The sequence below is a fragment of the Adiantum capillus-veneris genome, chromosome 28, assembly GCF_014529385.1.
Source record: "Adiantum capillus-veneris isolate H3 chromosome 28, ASM1452938v2, whole genome shotgun sequence".
NCBI lineage: Eukaryota > Viridiplantae > Streptophyta > Polypodiopsida > Polypodiales > Pteridaceae > Adiantum > Adiantum capillus-veneris.
Window position 1 is genome coordinate 8,144,077 of NC_140958.1, and position 12,824 is coordinate 8,156,900.

Genomic DNA, 12,824 nt, shown 5'->3' on the forward strand with positions numbered 1-12,824 from the left:
ACGGAAGAGAATGCACGCTTTTCTTCCCCCCCCCCCCCCCCCCCCCCCCCGCCCCAAAACTCTTCCACCCTCCACGTCTGCTAAAATCGCCATGCTGTCAATACTTTTTCTTTTTTTATTATTTGATTAACCTACAAACCTTCAAAACAAAAGCTTTTTAGTGTTGCTTTCGCCGGCCTCCGGTGTTCACAACAGGCGGCAGATGAAAATTAGCGAGCTCGGTACTTCCACTTCTGTGTGAACAGATGGGCGGAGGAAGAAGGCATTCGAAAGCTATTCCGGCTGGAAAATTCATCTTTGAGGTGTGATTGCCGCCGCGCCAGTGTGAACCCAGCCTGAGACTACCACAACTAAGTACCGTGTTTCAAGCACCCCATAATTGCAAGGTGTGGACAGAATACCATAGCAATGCTATACAGTGAAAAACAGAATTAGAGAAATTAACTCTAGAAAAATGCTTTTGATCAAAACACCACCATCATGCCTCAATTTGCACTGATTAACGAAGTAAGAGCCTACACATTTGTGTGAAGGAGTGTCTGGCCCACACTACACTCGTTCGTTGAACTTTACAAACTGATGTCCATTTGAACCTTAATCTTATTACATAACAGACTAATGTCCAATGAAGCTTTTTACACATCTCACAATCTCCTTTCCCTACTTGTTATGAGAAGGGCCATGCTAGAAACCCCTACATACAGCAAAGGATATGGCTTACCGTACCAAACTTTTTAGTCATTAAAAGGAACATCTTTGTGATAACCGTCAAAAACGTTTCCATATACATGAAACTGATTTCCTCTCCCTCATATTGAAATCACAATCAGCTAGCAAGCCATTGCAAATCAAGCTCAATAGAAAAATTCCTCAATACATTGCTCTCTCTCGCCAAAATTAGCGACTCCACGGTTTGTAGCCGAGGACCTTTATTAGGCAATGATCGATTTCATGCAATAATCTCTCTAACCTTTGTATGACAGCAACTATCCAATGGATATAGACAAAATTGTCCATCTTCATTCGCCCCTGTTGTACTGACAAAACTCAAAACATGAGATTAAAGGCTCTTCAAAACCTATGCAAGCATTCAAATGCTGCACTTCAAAGACCTGTATATTACAGTATGTGCATGGAAAATGTGCCAGTCATTTTCCACTCTTACCCCCAATGTATTGCCATAGAGGAAACGACGGGCGAACAGCAGTGCATACATATTTTCCTTGTTAAACACACATGTTTGCCCCCACATTACGGTGCCCACAGCACTTCTGCTGTAATATTGGCAGCCTCTGCATCATTGGGCATGATTTCACCGATTTGCTTGAGGAACTCTAGCTTCAATGCACGCCTCTCCCTTTTCCGCAAACCTGTCCCAACTGCAAAATGTAAAGCAAATCTAGTGACTGCATTCGAAAATGGATGTAGCACACTCGTTCCGCCACCAACCTGAGATGTTTCCGGTGTCTTCGCTAAAACAATGCTCCTTTCTTGCCCAGAGCCTTTCAAACCACCCAAAACAATGCCCCTTTCTTGCCCAGAGTGCAACTCATTTTCAACATAGCCAACACCACCTGCAATGATGCTGGATTGATGTAGGGTTGCAAGCTTCTGGACAACCCCAAGCGCAAACATTTTCTGTACTACTTCCATTCTTCCATAATATGCCATTTCGAACACACAATCCATTGCCGCATGTGTGAGAGCTTGGGATTTGTGATCCAAGAGGTTAACAATCTTGGGAACCCCGTCATGTGTGTGAATCTCGTCCACAACTATGGTCTGCCCAGCGGAGAGAAAGCCTTTGAGCACACAAACGAGGATAACAACATTTCCTTCAGGCTGTGTGTCCATCAGTTTGACAAGATTCTCCACCACTTTAGCCATAAGGACCAGGCTTAAGAAGATGTCCTTGTTGAAATCAAGTAATGCACACAGTGCGAGCGCAGCTTCCTTCTGGACATCCCATGACACCAGCGCACTCGGTCTTAGTAACGCAGCAAGTTTTTGGACTAATCCACATGACAAGATGGTCTCTTGGAGTAAAGCATCATATCCATTCCGAACCATATCCTTCAAGGATGAGATCGCCTCAATGCGAGCATCCTCAGATCCATTGCTTATAATGTCCGCAAGCTCCCGAACGCCTTGTTGATCAAGCCACGATTGTAGCTTCGACCCCATGGACTGCCCAATTCTAGTGACCTCATCACCCAAGACCGTGCTGGAAACACTCGCCAGATAGTACTTCAAGCCACTTCGTTGCACGGCCTTGCTAGCTTTCTGCACCTGCAACTCAAGGTACTGGATGAGGTTGTGAAGGCTTTCAATCTTCTTGCGTTTCTCTGAATTCTGGTGTGTGAGGGTGTACGCATGCTTCTCTGCATGGAGAAGATGCTTTAGCCTATCAATCAGGACTTCGACGCCTTCGATACTTGCAGGATCATGTTGCATGTGTTGTGCTGCTCCCACCAAATCTGTCACAGCCCTAAAAACATCGGATTTGGCATCTGCTGATTTGGAATCTGCCTCATGTGTATGAATGCACCGCCCGTTTGGGACATCCATGAGGGAGGTCCCAAACAAGCAAGAAGGGCGGCACACTGCTTTGCTTTGCTCGACCTCAATTCTGTCTGTGGGCAACTTCTCGCAGCTCACTGCCTTGAAAGAGAAGAATGTCCTGATTTGCTTGTATCTAACCCTGTTGACTTGGGCAGAAGGAGAAGAGTTCGACAGATGAAGAAAACCAAAAGACAAAGAAGGAAAAACAAGCAGTGAGAAGAAATGAGGGAACGAGAAATCAAAATGAACCTGGGATCAGCCGCGTGGTGTGTCTGTGTGTGTGTGTGTGTGTGTGTGTGAGAGAGAGAGAGAGAGAGAGAGAGAGAGACCTTTTGCCAACACCTTGAGAGGTGAGGAAATAGCGCAGTATAATTATGGGTACAATGCGAAGGCGATCCTTTTTACGAGATCCCACAAGGTAGTACAGAGCAGGGGCGGGTCTGCTCGATCTCGAGTGTCCACAAATGTGTCCCCCACCAGTGTTTTGTGTTGCGCCTGTGACTCGTGAGTGAAGGCTGTGACGTCGTGAGCGCGTGCATGTGTGTGTGTGGCCTTCTAGAATCGAACCCAGCTCCAGGGCCCCCCCCCTCGCTCTCTCCCGAGTCCCCTCCCCCCTCGAGCAGGAGAGAGCAGAGACAAGGACCAATTCAATACACAGAGTCCAGACAGACTGCAATCCGTGACCACGAAGGCTCTCTCTAGTAAATTCACCTTCTATCACCCCTTGCAAATGTGGACCAACTGTGGGCAGTTGGATAAAGCATGTCGATTGGTGACACATGGCAAAGTTATTGTGGCAATGTTTGATGTGAATAAGGGCGGGTTCACACGGGGGCGGCAGAAGTAGTGCCCTAAAAGTGCAACTTCCAGGCGGAAGACGTGTGGAAGGGGCTCTACCTCCAACCTTGTGTTCAGACGGGGCCGGCGGCAATCTAAGGTAAAACTCAAAAAAACAGTTCATAAAAGCCCTATAAATTATCAAAAAAAGTGCAGATGGCTTAGACAAGCTGCCACGCATGCACGGATTGCCAACGTGGAGGGTGGAAGTTGCTATGGGCGAGGGGGGGGGGGGGGTGTCGGAAGAAAAACCCTCGGATCTCTGCCGCGACGTGGCAGCAGTGTTCTGCTCTTCCGCCGCGCCATGTGAACGCTCCAGGCCAGCTGCCCCTGCATGATTGGTTGCTTGGGCGTTTTTGCAGCTGCCGCCACTCCGTCTGAATCCAGCCTAAGGCTTGGTTCAGACAAGGCGGAGGAAAAGCTTCGCATATGGCGTGTAAGGTGGATGGCGAAGGCTGATTCGCTACAGCAAAGATCGTCTTCCTCTGGGCTCGCCTTTTACCTTCTCCCCCCCCCCCCCCCCCCCCCCCCCCCTGAAAGAGGTGATGGCTTTTCTCAACCTCTCTGTTTCCCAGGGGGTCCACCTCAAAATATGTAATTGTGCCACGTGAGTTCACTAGGAGGGGTTTTTTATATACCAAAGAGTTATAGGATTACATGTACAAGAGAGGTTTCAAAGTGCAAAATTGAAAAAAGTTTATGAAGGAAGAGGAGTCTTTTAATTCGTGTGTGAAAAGTGATTTAAAAAACACCTCTTGAACGCACGTGTGGTATTTTTAAAAGGTGGCCCTTGGGCTGTTTTTCTTTTCTCTTCAGCCGCCAGCACTATTCAGGTGAGGCGACGGTAGACCCAGCTGATTTTTCCTCCGCTGGCGTCGTCTGAACCCAGCCTAAGGCCTCAATAACATGTTGAAATCTTGGAAGTTCCGAGCAATTGTGGACCCTTGCATAAAGCTGCTTGATTAGTTTCATCCATGGTCTATCGGTCAGCTGTCCCTCTTTGTTGTCGTTTGAAGATTAAAAAGTAAAAGAGATGTAGAGATACATACACACACATCCCAAGAAGTCCACACAAACAACATGGAGCCAATATAGTTCTTTTCTGGCCCGCAGAGGCCATAGGAGAGGTTGGTGGAGAAGCGTGCACTTTTGTGCCCGTTGAATTTGGACGGCCAAGATGAATGCCAGCTCGATTGAGAGCATTAAGGTTAGGGCTTTTGGCTGTAGAACGTCTTTTCGGTGAAGGCAGCTGCAGTGCGTGCATGAGAGGAGGGTTCTCTGCAGGGCGTGCATGACAAGAGGGTTGTCTGCAGCGCATGGACGCACCTGGAGTCCGTGCCGAAACTGAGGCGCACGTACCGCTTGTCTACAGGTGAAGGCAGGCGCCGTTCTTGCTCTAAAGACCCCCATTTTTCCCGCGTGTTGTGAATTGCTCTTTTGCCTCATATGCTAGCCCGTCATGCCTTGCTTTTCTCTGACAAAGGGTATCTTCTATGTGTTACGCCTTGCAGGGAATTCAATGCTCGATGGGAATCTCCTCGCAGCCCAAAATGGCTCTCTTTTTTGCGCTATTGCACATTGAATGCGATGGGAGGTGAGTGCAATGCAAAAACGTGCTCATTTTGGCCTTGTGCTGAGCAGGACAGTGAGGAGACTAAGCATTCAGTGGACGGCACACTGCAAGGCCTCTTATGGAGTTGTATAAGAGTAGGCATTGTTCTCTGTTTGTGCATCTTAAAAACTATAAGGATATTCAATAGTAATATTATCTTTGCTTCCCAATGACTTCCAAACAACATAGTGGCAGTTCTTTTGCTCCTGAAGCACGAGAATGGTACATAAGCAGTGGAGATTCTGATGGTGCTGACAGCATGGATTTTGAAGGCGGTGAGAGTTATTGAAGGCTTTTGTGTTGGTGTAGTTTCTCGTTTTGGTTGCGCAAAGTATTACAGAATTTGTATCACAAAATCTATTGCTGAGCTGTATTATGAATGCGCTACTCATTTCAAAATTGGTGAATATTGTTGTACGACGATCCTTGTTTTGATTACTATTTTGAAAATTCGATCTTTGTTTTGGGCATTCTCTTGTTGTTGTGTTGTCCTGTTGTTGAATCCTTGCATGATCTTGGCTTTTTTGTTGTGAGGAGGTGAGTTGCTTTATATGTAGCCATCACAATGCTTGAAGTGGCAATTTCAATTGTTGGCCTTGTCTCTAAAACTTCTCGACGAGCGTTCCAATCGGAGCAAATAGAAAGAAGTGTTGGAATTCTTGCAATACATGTAGATTGTGAGAGGATGGATCGAGGTCTTTCTATGTGTTGACGATTTTATCACCACAGCAAGCGAACGAGAGCTTTAGTAGGTCGCTTAGTTTATTCTTCATATGATTACCCATCTTGCTATAATTGCAAGCACCTCTCTACCTTTTAGGTGCTTTAATATCCAAGGAGTAATCATACGAAAAGGTTGTCACGCTAAACAATTTCTATCACAAATGAGTGCTTGTGTTTCTAGCTATCATTACCAAATATTTTGTTATATGTGAAAGGCATTACATCCTCATAATTGATGTTCTATAGAGCTCCAAAGGTTGACAAAAGGTACTCCAGTCTCGAGTGCTAAATGTATCGATGCGTCCCCAACTGCATGCACATCATCGCCGCCTCGCAAAAGATCGAAGCAAGAGGTCCATAAGCCCCACAAGCCTATTGCACGTGCATTGTTTCATTTGAACGACTCAGTGAACTTTGTATGGGAGCCTTCAGTTTTGCAAAAGTGTGTTTATTTGAGAGCCATTTTACCAACTCGTAGAGGTGTTTGCTTATGTTGCTCTCTTTTGGATTATGTAGGCAAGCAAGTTTTGGTGGACCCCATTAATGTCAAGAAGGAAGCATATCTTGAAACAGCTGTTCCACCTCATGCGTTGAATGAGGGAAGAGCTCTCCATATTGAGCCTTTGTCTATTGAGCCTCTGGTGCCACTGCGAGGAACAATTGCCCCAAACCGTATTGAGGGGATACCTCTTAACATTACTAATGATCCAAGCCCGTTGAAGTCGAGCCTTTTGTTCAAAATTTTGGCCTATATGCTAGGTGAATCATCTCAACTAGATAGCAAGCCTATTGATCTTAACATTGTTCCATTTGCTCAAAGTCTTCTCCTACAATTCTTGATTACTGACATCTCTTATTCAAGCCCATGATTCTGTATTGAGGGCAAGATATTGAATCTGCCTGGGACCTACAAAGTTGGCCTTGACCAACTGAAATACAATCGTTACTTGAAGGTTGACTTGGTTGATGAAGAATGCACCGACACTATTATAGTGGTGGTGAATGATCCATACATAGAGCTCTACGTCGACAAGCTCCACCTCGGTGACTTTGTTCACATTGATAGCCCAATTGTCAGGCGAAAAAATAGAGCAGATGGGGGATCAACACTGTATTCCTTGTACATTGATGCTACAACTACTATAAGCGCAGGAGAACCTTTCCCAGTGTCCCTTACCTTCGCCCCTGACTGCAAGATACGTGCATTTCTTCGTGACATAGGTGCACAACAATCTTCAACTGGACGTTCTCAGTTAAGCACACTTGCTTTTGTTATTTTATAAAAGCACAACTCATAGTCAAGATTTGGTGGGTCTGTTGGTGACCTTCTGGTTGCAGACATTAAGCACACTTGCTTTTGTTATTTTATAAAAGCACAACTCACAATCAAGATTTGGTGGGTCTGTTGGTGACCTTCTGGTTGCAGATGGTCCTCTCCCATCAGATAGGGCATTTGTAAGAATTGACCAACCTTGCTTATTGTTTTCTAGTCTTTTATTATAGATTTGAAATCTTCCATGATATAGTCATGCTCTTTTTTATTTGGTTTACATATTTAATATTCTCTTGTAGCTGAGTTTTGTCTCTCGCAAAGATGACTGCCAATAGTTGCTTCAAGAAATGGTTTTTGATGGCCCTGTAATGTGTGTCGCAAAAAAAATTGGTGCATTCCTCGACAAACCCAACACCTTGTCGATACTAGATGTTACAATTCTAGTGCCTGTTCGTAGTGCGCACCTCAGAGAGGATCTTGCTGTTGTCTTTCAGGCTCAAACCAAAACTTTGAGGTACAATCGTGAGCTGTGCTCATATAGGATAAAGTGATATATTCCAAGTGCCTTCTCTCAATTTCTAACATAGTTATCTTGTGCAGGTTGTTGGCACGCTTCGGTTCGTCAACTTCAATAGTGTGTTGTTGGAGAAGCATTGTTCAAATTGTAAATCCACAAAAGTGTATAGACTCAAGCAAGCACCTTATTGTGGATCTTGCAATAACAACACCACAATAATCACGACACCAAAATTGGAAGCACATATTGCAACAAAAGACAAAAAGCTTTTTGATGTGCAAGTCATTGGTGCAGAAGTTGATTTTAGTCCTTGCATTGGATAGAACCTTCAACCAAAATAACATTGAGTCTGCTTTTGAGGCAAGAGACACCTTCGCAACAACCTCACGCTTTGGCCGCTTCAAGATCAATGCAAGTGGCCACGTGGTGGCGTACCAAACTGAACCTTAGTGTTATGAATGTTTGCCTTTCATTATTAACTACCCTTAATTTTGCATGCTTGTTCCAACTATATCCTCAAACGATGTCGGGTGATAATTGTGTGAAAGTGATCTGGGAAGGCACCTTAATGGAGGCTTAATGCAAGGTGGAACCTGGCTTAATCCAGGTGCTAATCAGGAAAATTAATAATGACCTGCTTATATTGCCTTCTGCTTCTTCCTGCTATGGCATGGAGATTCGTCTTCCAATGACCGTCTGATTTGGCTTAAGATCTATTGCTTAAATATGAGATTTGAATGGGTTTGGGCTTGGCTAATGGTTTAAGATTAGGCTCAAGGCTTAAGAGAATCTCGGTTAATGATTGCTTAAGCTTGGCTAATGAGGATGGGGTTAGGCTTAGAGCTTAAGAATATGGCTAATGAGTTTGAGAATGGGATTCAAAGCTTGGCTTCTCAGGTTAGGCTTAGGCCTCAAGAGAATTAGCTTGGCTTAAGCGAGATTAGAGCATAGGCTTAGAGAACATGATCATCAAGGATTAGGCTTATCTTAAGGAGGTTAAGTTAGATCGGCTAACGAAGCTTTAGCTTGGGTTCTTGAGCTTATGATAATCCCTTGAAAGAGTTTAAGTTTATGAGCTTTGGTAAAAAACAAAATCCCGGCTTAAGTGCTAGCTTAAGAGGCTTTAATGAAATCTCCCTAATAGCTTGCTCTTAGAGAGCGCTCAAGAATGAGAGGAGAGATCCCAAAAATACACATGAGAATGAGCTCAAGAGAGCCCCTTTTCCCTTTTTATAAGTTGCATGAGCCATGCTAAAAAGGGGCCTAGGCACCCATTAGCGACGTCGCTAATGGGTACCCCCTAGTGACGTGGTAGGCGTTTCTGGACCAGCACAAAATTCGCTACAAATAGCTCCGAAAAGGTTCGCACCATCATGCCAGGAAAATCTTGTTTCATAGCGGACTCCATCCAGGCCTTCCCAAGCGCGCTGCGAGCCTCTTCCTCCTTGCACCTCTTCTTGCTCGCTGCCGCCACGCCCTGGCTTCCCCTCATTTCCATTGGCTTCACACCCTATAAATTTTAGGGTAGCCTCATTTACAATGGGCAGCCACTTTTTATTGGCTTTGGGTGGCCGGTTTAATTCATAAGGGCACCACATTAGGCATACATATTGGCCAAACAATGCCAAGCACTGCAACTCTCTCCAGCAGCCCCGTCCAACAATGTCATCAGGGAACCTCTCACCTTGGGGTAAATCTCACAATCAATGCATTGCAAGAGGCCACATTCCGAACACAAAGCTCTTCAAACACTTTTTGTGATTTCGTAAAACATCATCACATTTAGTATACACATCGGCCAAGCATTGCCTAGCAACTCAGTTTTCTCCAGCAAGCCGCAACAGTGTTGGCCTTTCCCCGTAATGATTGCATTCCAAAACCCAGACAAAAGACAAAAACTTCGAGATGGCACTCCAACCGAGTGGACCGGACTAGTGCGGACCTAGCCCCCGATAAATCTTAAACAGTCAATAACTTGGCAATTGTAAATCCAATCACCGATGTGAAAAGTCCTACGCACTCCACAAAGTGAGCACTTGTGTAAGCTTATTGATCATATAACCGAAAACACTCATGTCTTAGCATACATCCAAAAACAAATCTACTGCCAAGTAACAAATAGCTCCCAGGATCTTTGAATTTGCAAGTTGCCCTTCAATAGCTCCCAGGATCAAATGGGATAATAAGAAATTGCCCCAATAGTGGAGCAGCATAATATCCACATGAGCATACATATTCTGAATCAATCAACTTCAAGCATTTCTGCTCCAAATATGCTATTCCAGGATCTAGCAGAAAGAAACCACAATGTAGACCCAAAAATACCCATTCATAATGAACCTGCTTTTGAAGATCTGTCGAATCACCTGGATCAAATACCATTAAGATCACATAGCATTGATGGCCTTTGCAATATACGATAGCTTCACCCAAAGCATAGTGCAGCAGCCACATCTCATAAACTTTTGGTAACTTAAGGTCGTTACCAGCAAGCATTAAATAATTCTAACTCTCTTTTACTGGTAGCCAGGACATCATTGACATAAGAATTACTAGGAATAGTATCCAAATCTAGCCATATTTAGCACATTGTCCAAAGAAATGAAAAATCTTGTGCACTTTATGCAGTATCAAGGATGATTTAGCATTATCACCCCCTCTAACTTCATAGCCATTATGAAAAACCTTATGACTTTCTGGACCTGTATCATCAGAGAGATTTTTACCTGGCTTTTGAGGTTGATAATGAATAATAACTTTATTTTGAAGATCTTCATCCATAGCATCCTTGGGAAAATCACCCTCGAAAGTCTCAACATTCTTCAAAGCTATAGGAGTTGGCTCCTCTTGCAGCCCATATATAAGCATAGATGTAAAATCCATGTCAATATCCTGTTCACAATCAGCATGATGCAGGCAATCTTCAATATCGTCCTTTGCTTCCTCATCTGCATCCATGCTACTTAGCAAGCCATTATAGCTTGAAAAATGTTCATCAGGCACCCCCTTTGAAGAGGTACATGCATCACAAAGCTCTTCTATACTGCTATAACCTTCTCCTTCAGATTGGGCCAAAAACCCATCAATTATGGAAGCTTCTTTTGTGATAATAGAATCGGCAAACATATTGCCAGAAGCAACCATAGGTTCATTGGCATTATCAGGTTCATCCTGTGTTAGGTCTGCAACCTCAGCCACTTCATCAGCTATCATGTATATAATGGCTTTATTTATACAGTCATCTATAGTAAACCTGTTACCTTGCTCAGCTATAGTGCCGATAGATCCATTAGAAGCCTGCAGTGGCTCATCTTCTTGATAAACTTGTTGAGAGCATCCCATGCCAAGGTCAATAGCTTGAATAATTTTTGTTGTACAGTCTAGCTCTTTGCTAGAACCATTATTTGAGGTAACTTCCATACGAGCAATCTTTGAAAAAAAATTCATATATTTGTGTTTCAGCAGTAAATTCATTATGTACCTTTGCTCGGTTGCTCAAAATATGGTCCTTTGAAGTTGAATCTGCTTCTTCCAAAGCTGTATTTGCCTTGGCTTTACTTCTTGCAGAAATATGATCCCAAAATTGATCATAATTAAGGAACTGCATATGATCCCCTTCTTCTTTATAGAAAACAATCTGGCTTCGTTCAGTAATCTCCTTCATTGTTAACTCGATAATTTTTTAGCTTTCATGAACAAACCCTTCTGTTAAATAGTCCCACTGTGTGGGGTATGTCTCTGCCAGTTCTCGTACCTTATCTTTAAAGTCGGAGGTTACAACTTCTTCAAAGGTCGAAATCAGCCGATCTTCTGGAATTCCTTGGATCTTCATCTCCGCTTGATAGCATGCAAGGAGTCCATTTGGATCATGACCTTGAAAAATCCCATACTCTTCAGGTACAGCATCAAGTTCCATCTCCACTGCGTCATCGATGTGCTCTTTCATCTTCATAGCTTTTACTTCATGCAAATAGCTCTGAACTACGCCCAACATTTTTGGCAGATCTGCTGCTACTGTTAGATTTTTATCAAATCTATTGAGGTTGTAATCTGCAATAAACTGCTTCAACTCTGCTGGAATCTCCATCCTGACCTCCCACCAGGGGTCGTTTCGCATCGGGTTCACCAAGAATGTCGGGGGATAATTGTGCGAACGGTGAGCCGAGAAGGCACCGGGCCCCTGACTGTGAGAGGTGTGGAGAAAAGAGGTGCAATAGGCACAATTAACAAAACAGAGCTCAAAGAAAACGGTTCTCTTAATTCTAGTTAATCAACAGTAATCATCATTAATCAATCGTTAATGGAGGCTTAATGCTCCTTACAAGGTGGAACCTGGCTTAATCCAGGTGCTAATCAAGAAAATTAATAATGACTTGCTTATACTGCCTTCTACTTCTTCTCGCTATGGCATGGAGCTTTGTCTTCCAATGACCGTCTGATTTGGCTTAAGATCTATGGCTTAAATCCCAGATTTGAATGGGTTTGGGCTCGGCTAATGGTTTAAGATTAGGCTCAGGGATTAAGAGAATCCCGGTTAATGATTGTTGAAGCTTGGCTAATGAGGATGGGGTTAGGCTTAGAGCTTAAGAATATGGCTAATGAGTTTGAGAATGGGATTCAAAGCTTGGCTTCTTAGGTTAGGCTTAGGCCTCAAGAGAATTAGCTTGGCTTAAGCGAGATTAGAGCATAGGCTTAAATAACAAGATCATCAAGGATTAGGCTTATCTTAAGGAGGTTAAGTTAGCTCGGCTAACGAAGCTTATCGAATCTTTAGCTTGGGTTCTCAAGCTTATGATAATCCCTTGAAAGAGTTTAAGTTTATGAGCTTCGACAAAAAAAAATCCCGGCTTAAGTGCTAGCTTAAGAGGCTTTAATGAAATCTCCCTAATAGCTTGCTCTTAGAGAGTGCTCAAGAATGAGAGGGGAGATCCCAAAAATACACACGAGAATGAGCTCAAGAGAGCCCCTTTTCCCTTTTTATAAGTTACATGAGCCATGCTAAAAAGGGCCTAGGCACCCATTAGCGACGTCGCTAATGGGTACCCCCCTGCTGACATGGCAGACATTTTTGGACCAGCACAAAATCCGCTGTGAATAGCTCCGAAAAGGATCGTGCCATCATGCCGGGCAAATCTCGTTTCATAGCGGACTCCATCCAGACGTTCCCGAGCGCGCTGCGAGCCTCTTCCTCCTTCCGCGTCTTCTTGCTCGCTGCCGCCACGCCTTGGCTTCCCCTCATTTCCATTGGCTTCACACCCTACAAAGTTTAGGGTAGCCTTATTTACAATGGGTGGCCACTT

General features: G+C 44.0%; 1 protein-coding gene and 1 pseudogene across 2 annotated transcripts; both read right to left on the reverse strand.

The window, feature by feature from the left end:
• Window positions 1-481: 481 nt before the first annotated feature.
• LOC147420028 (uncharacterized) lies at window positions 482-3,198 on the reverse strand. 2 transcript variants are annotated; one of them, XM_086504922.1, is made up of 2 exons: window positions 1,450-3,198; window positions 482-1,379 (listed from the first exon to the last, which is right to left on the reverse strand). In XM_086504922.1, exons 1-2 carry the CDS (start codon window positions 2,566-2,568, stop codon window positions 1,341-1,343), a joined length of 1,158 nt encoding a protein of 385 aa, XP_086361048.1. In that variant the 5' UTR covers window positions 2,569-3,198; the 3' UTR covers window positions 482-1,340. The 2 variants fall into 2 exon arrangements, with proteins under 2 accessions (XP_086361048.1, XP_086361047.1); XM_086504921.1 differs by having other exon boundaries at window positions 482-1,037; window positions 1,166-3,196.
• Window positions 3,199-4,607: 1,409 nt separating this feature from the next.
• On the reverse strand, window positions 4,608-5,198 carry LOC147420029 (uncharacterized; annotated as a pseudogene).
• Between the last annotated feature and the right edge of the window lie 7,626 nt (window positions 5,199-12,824).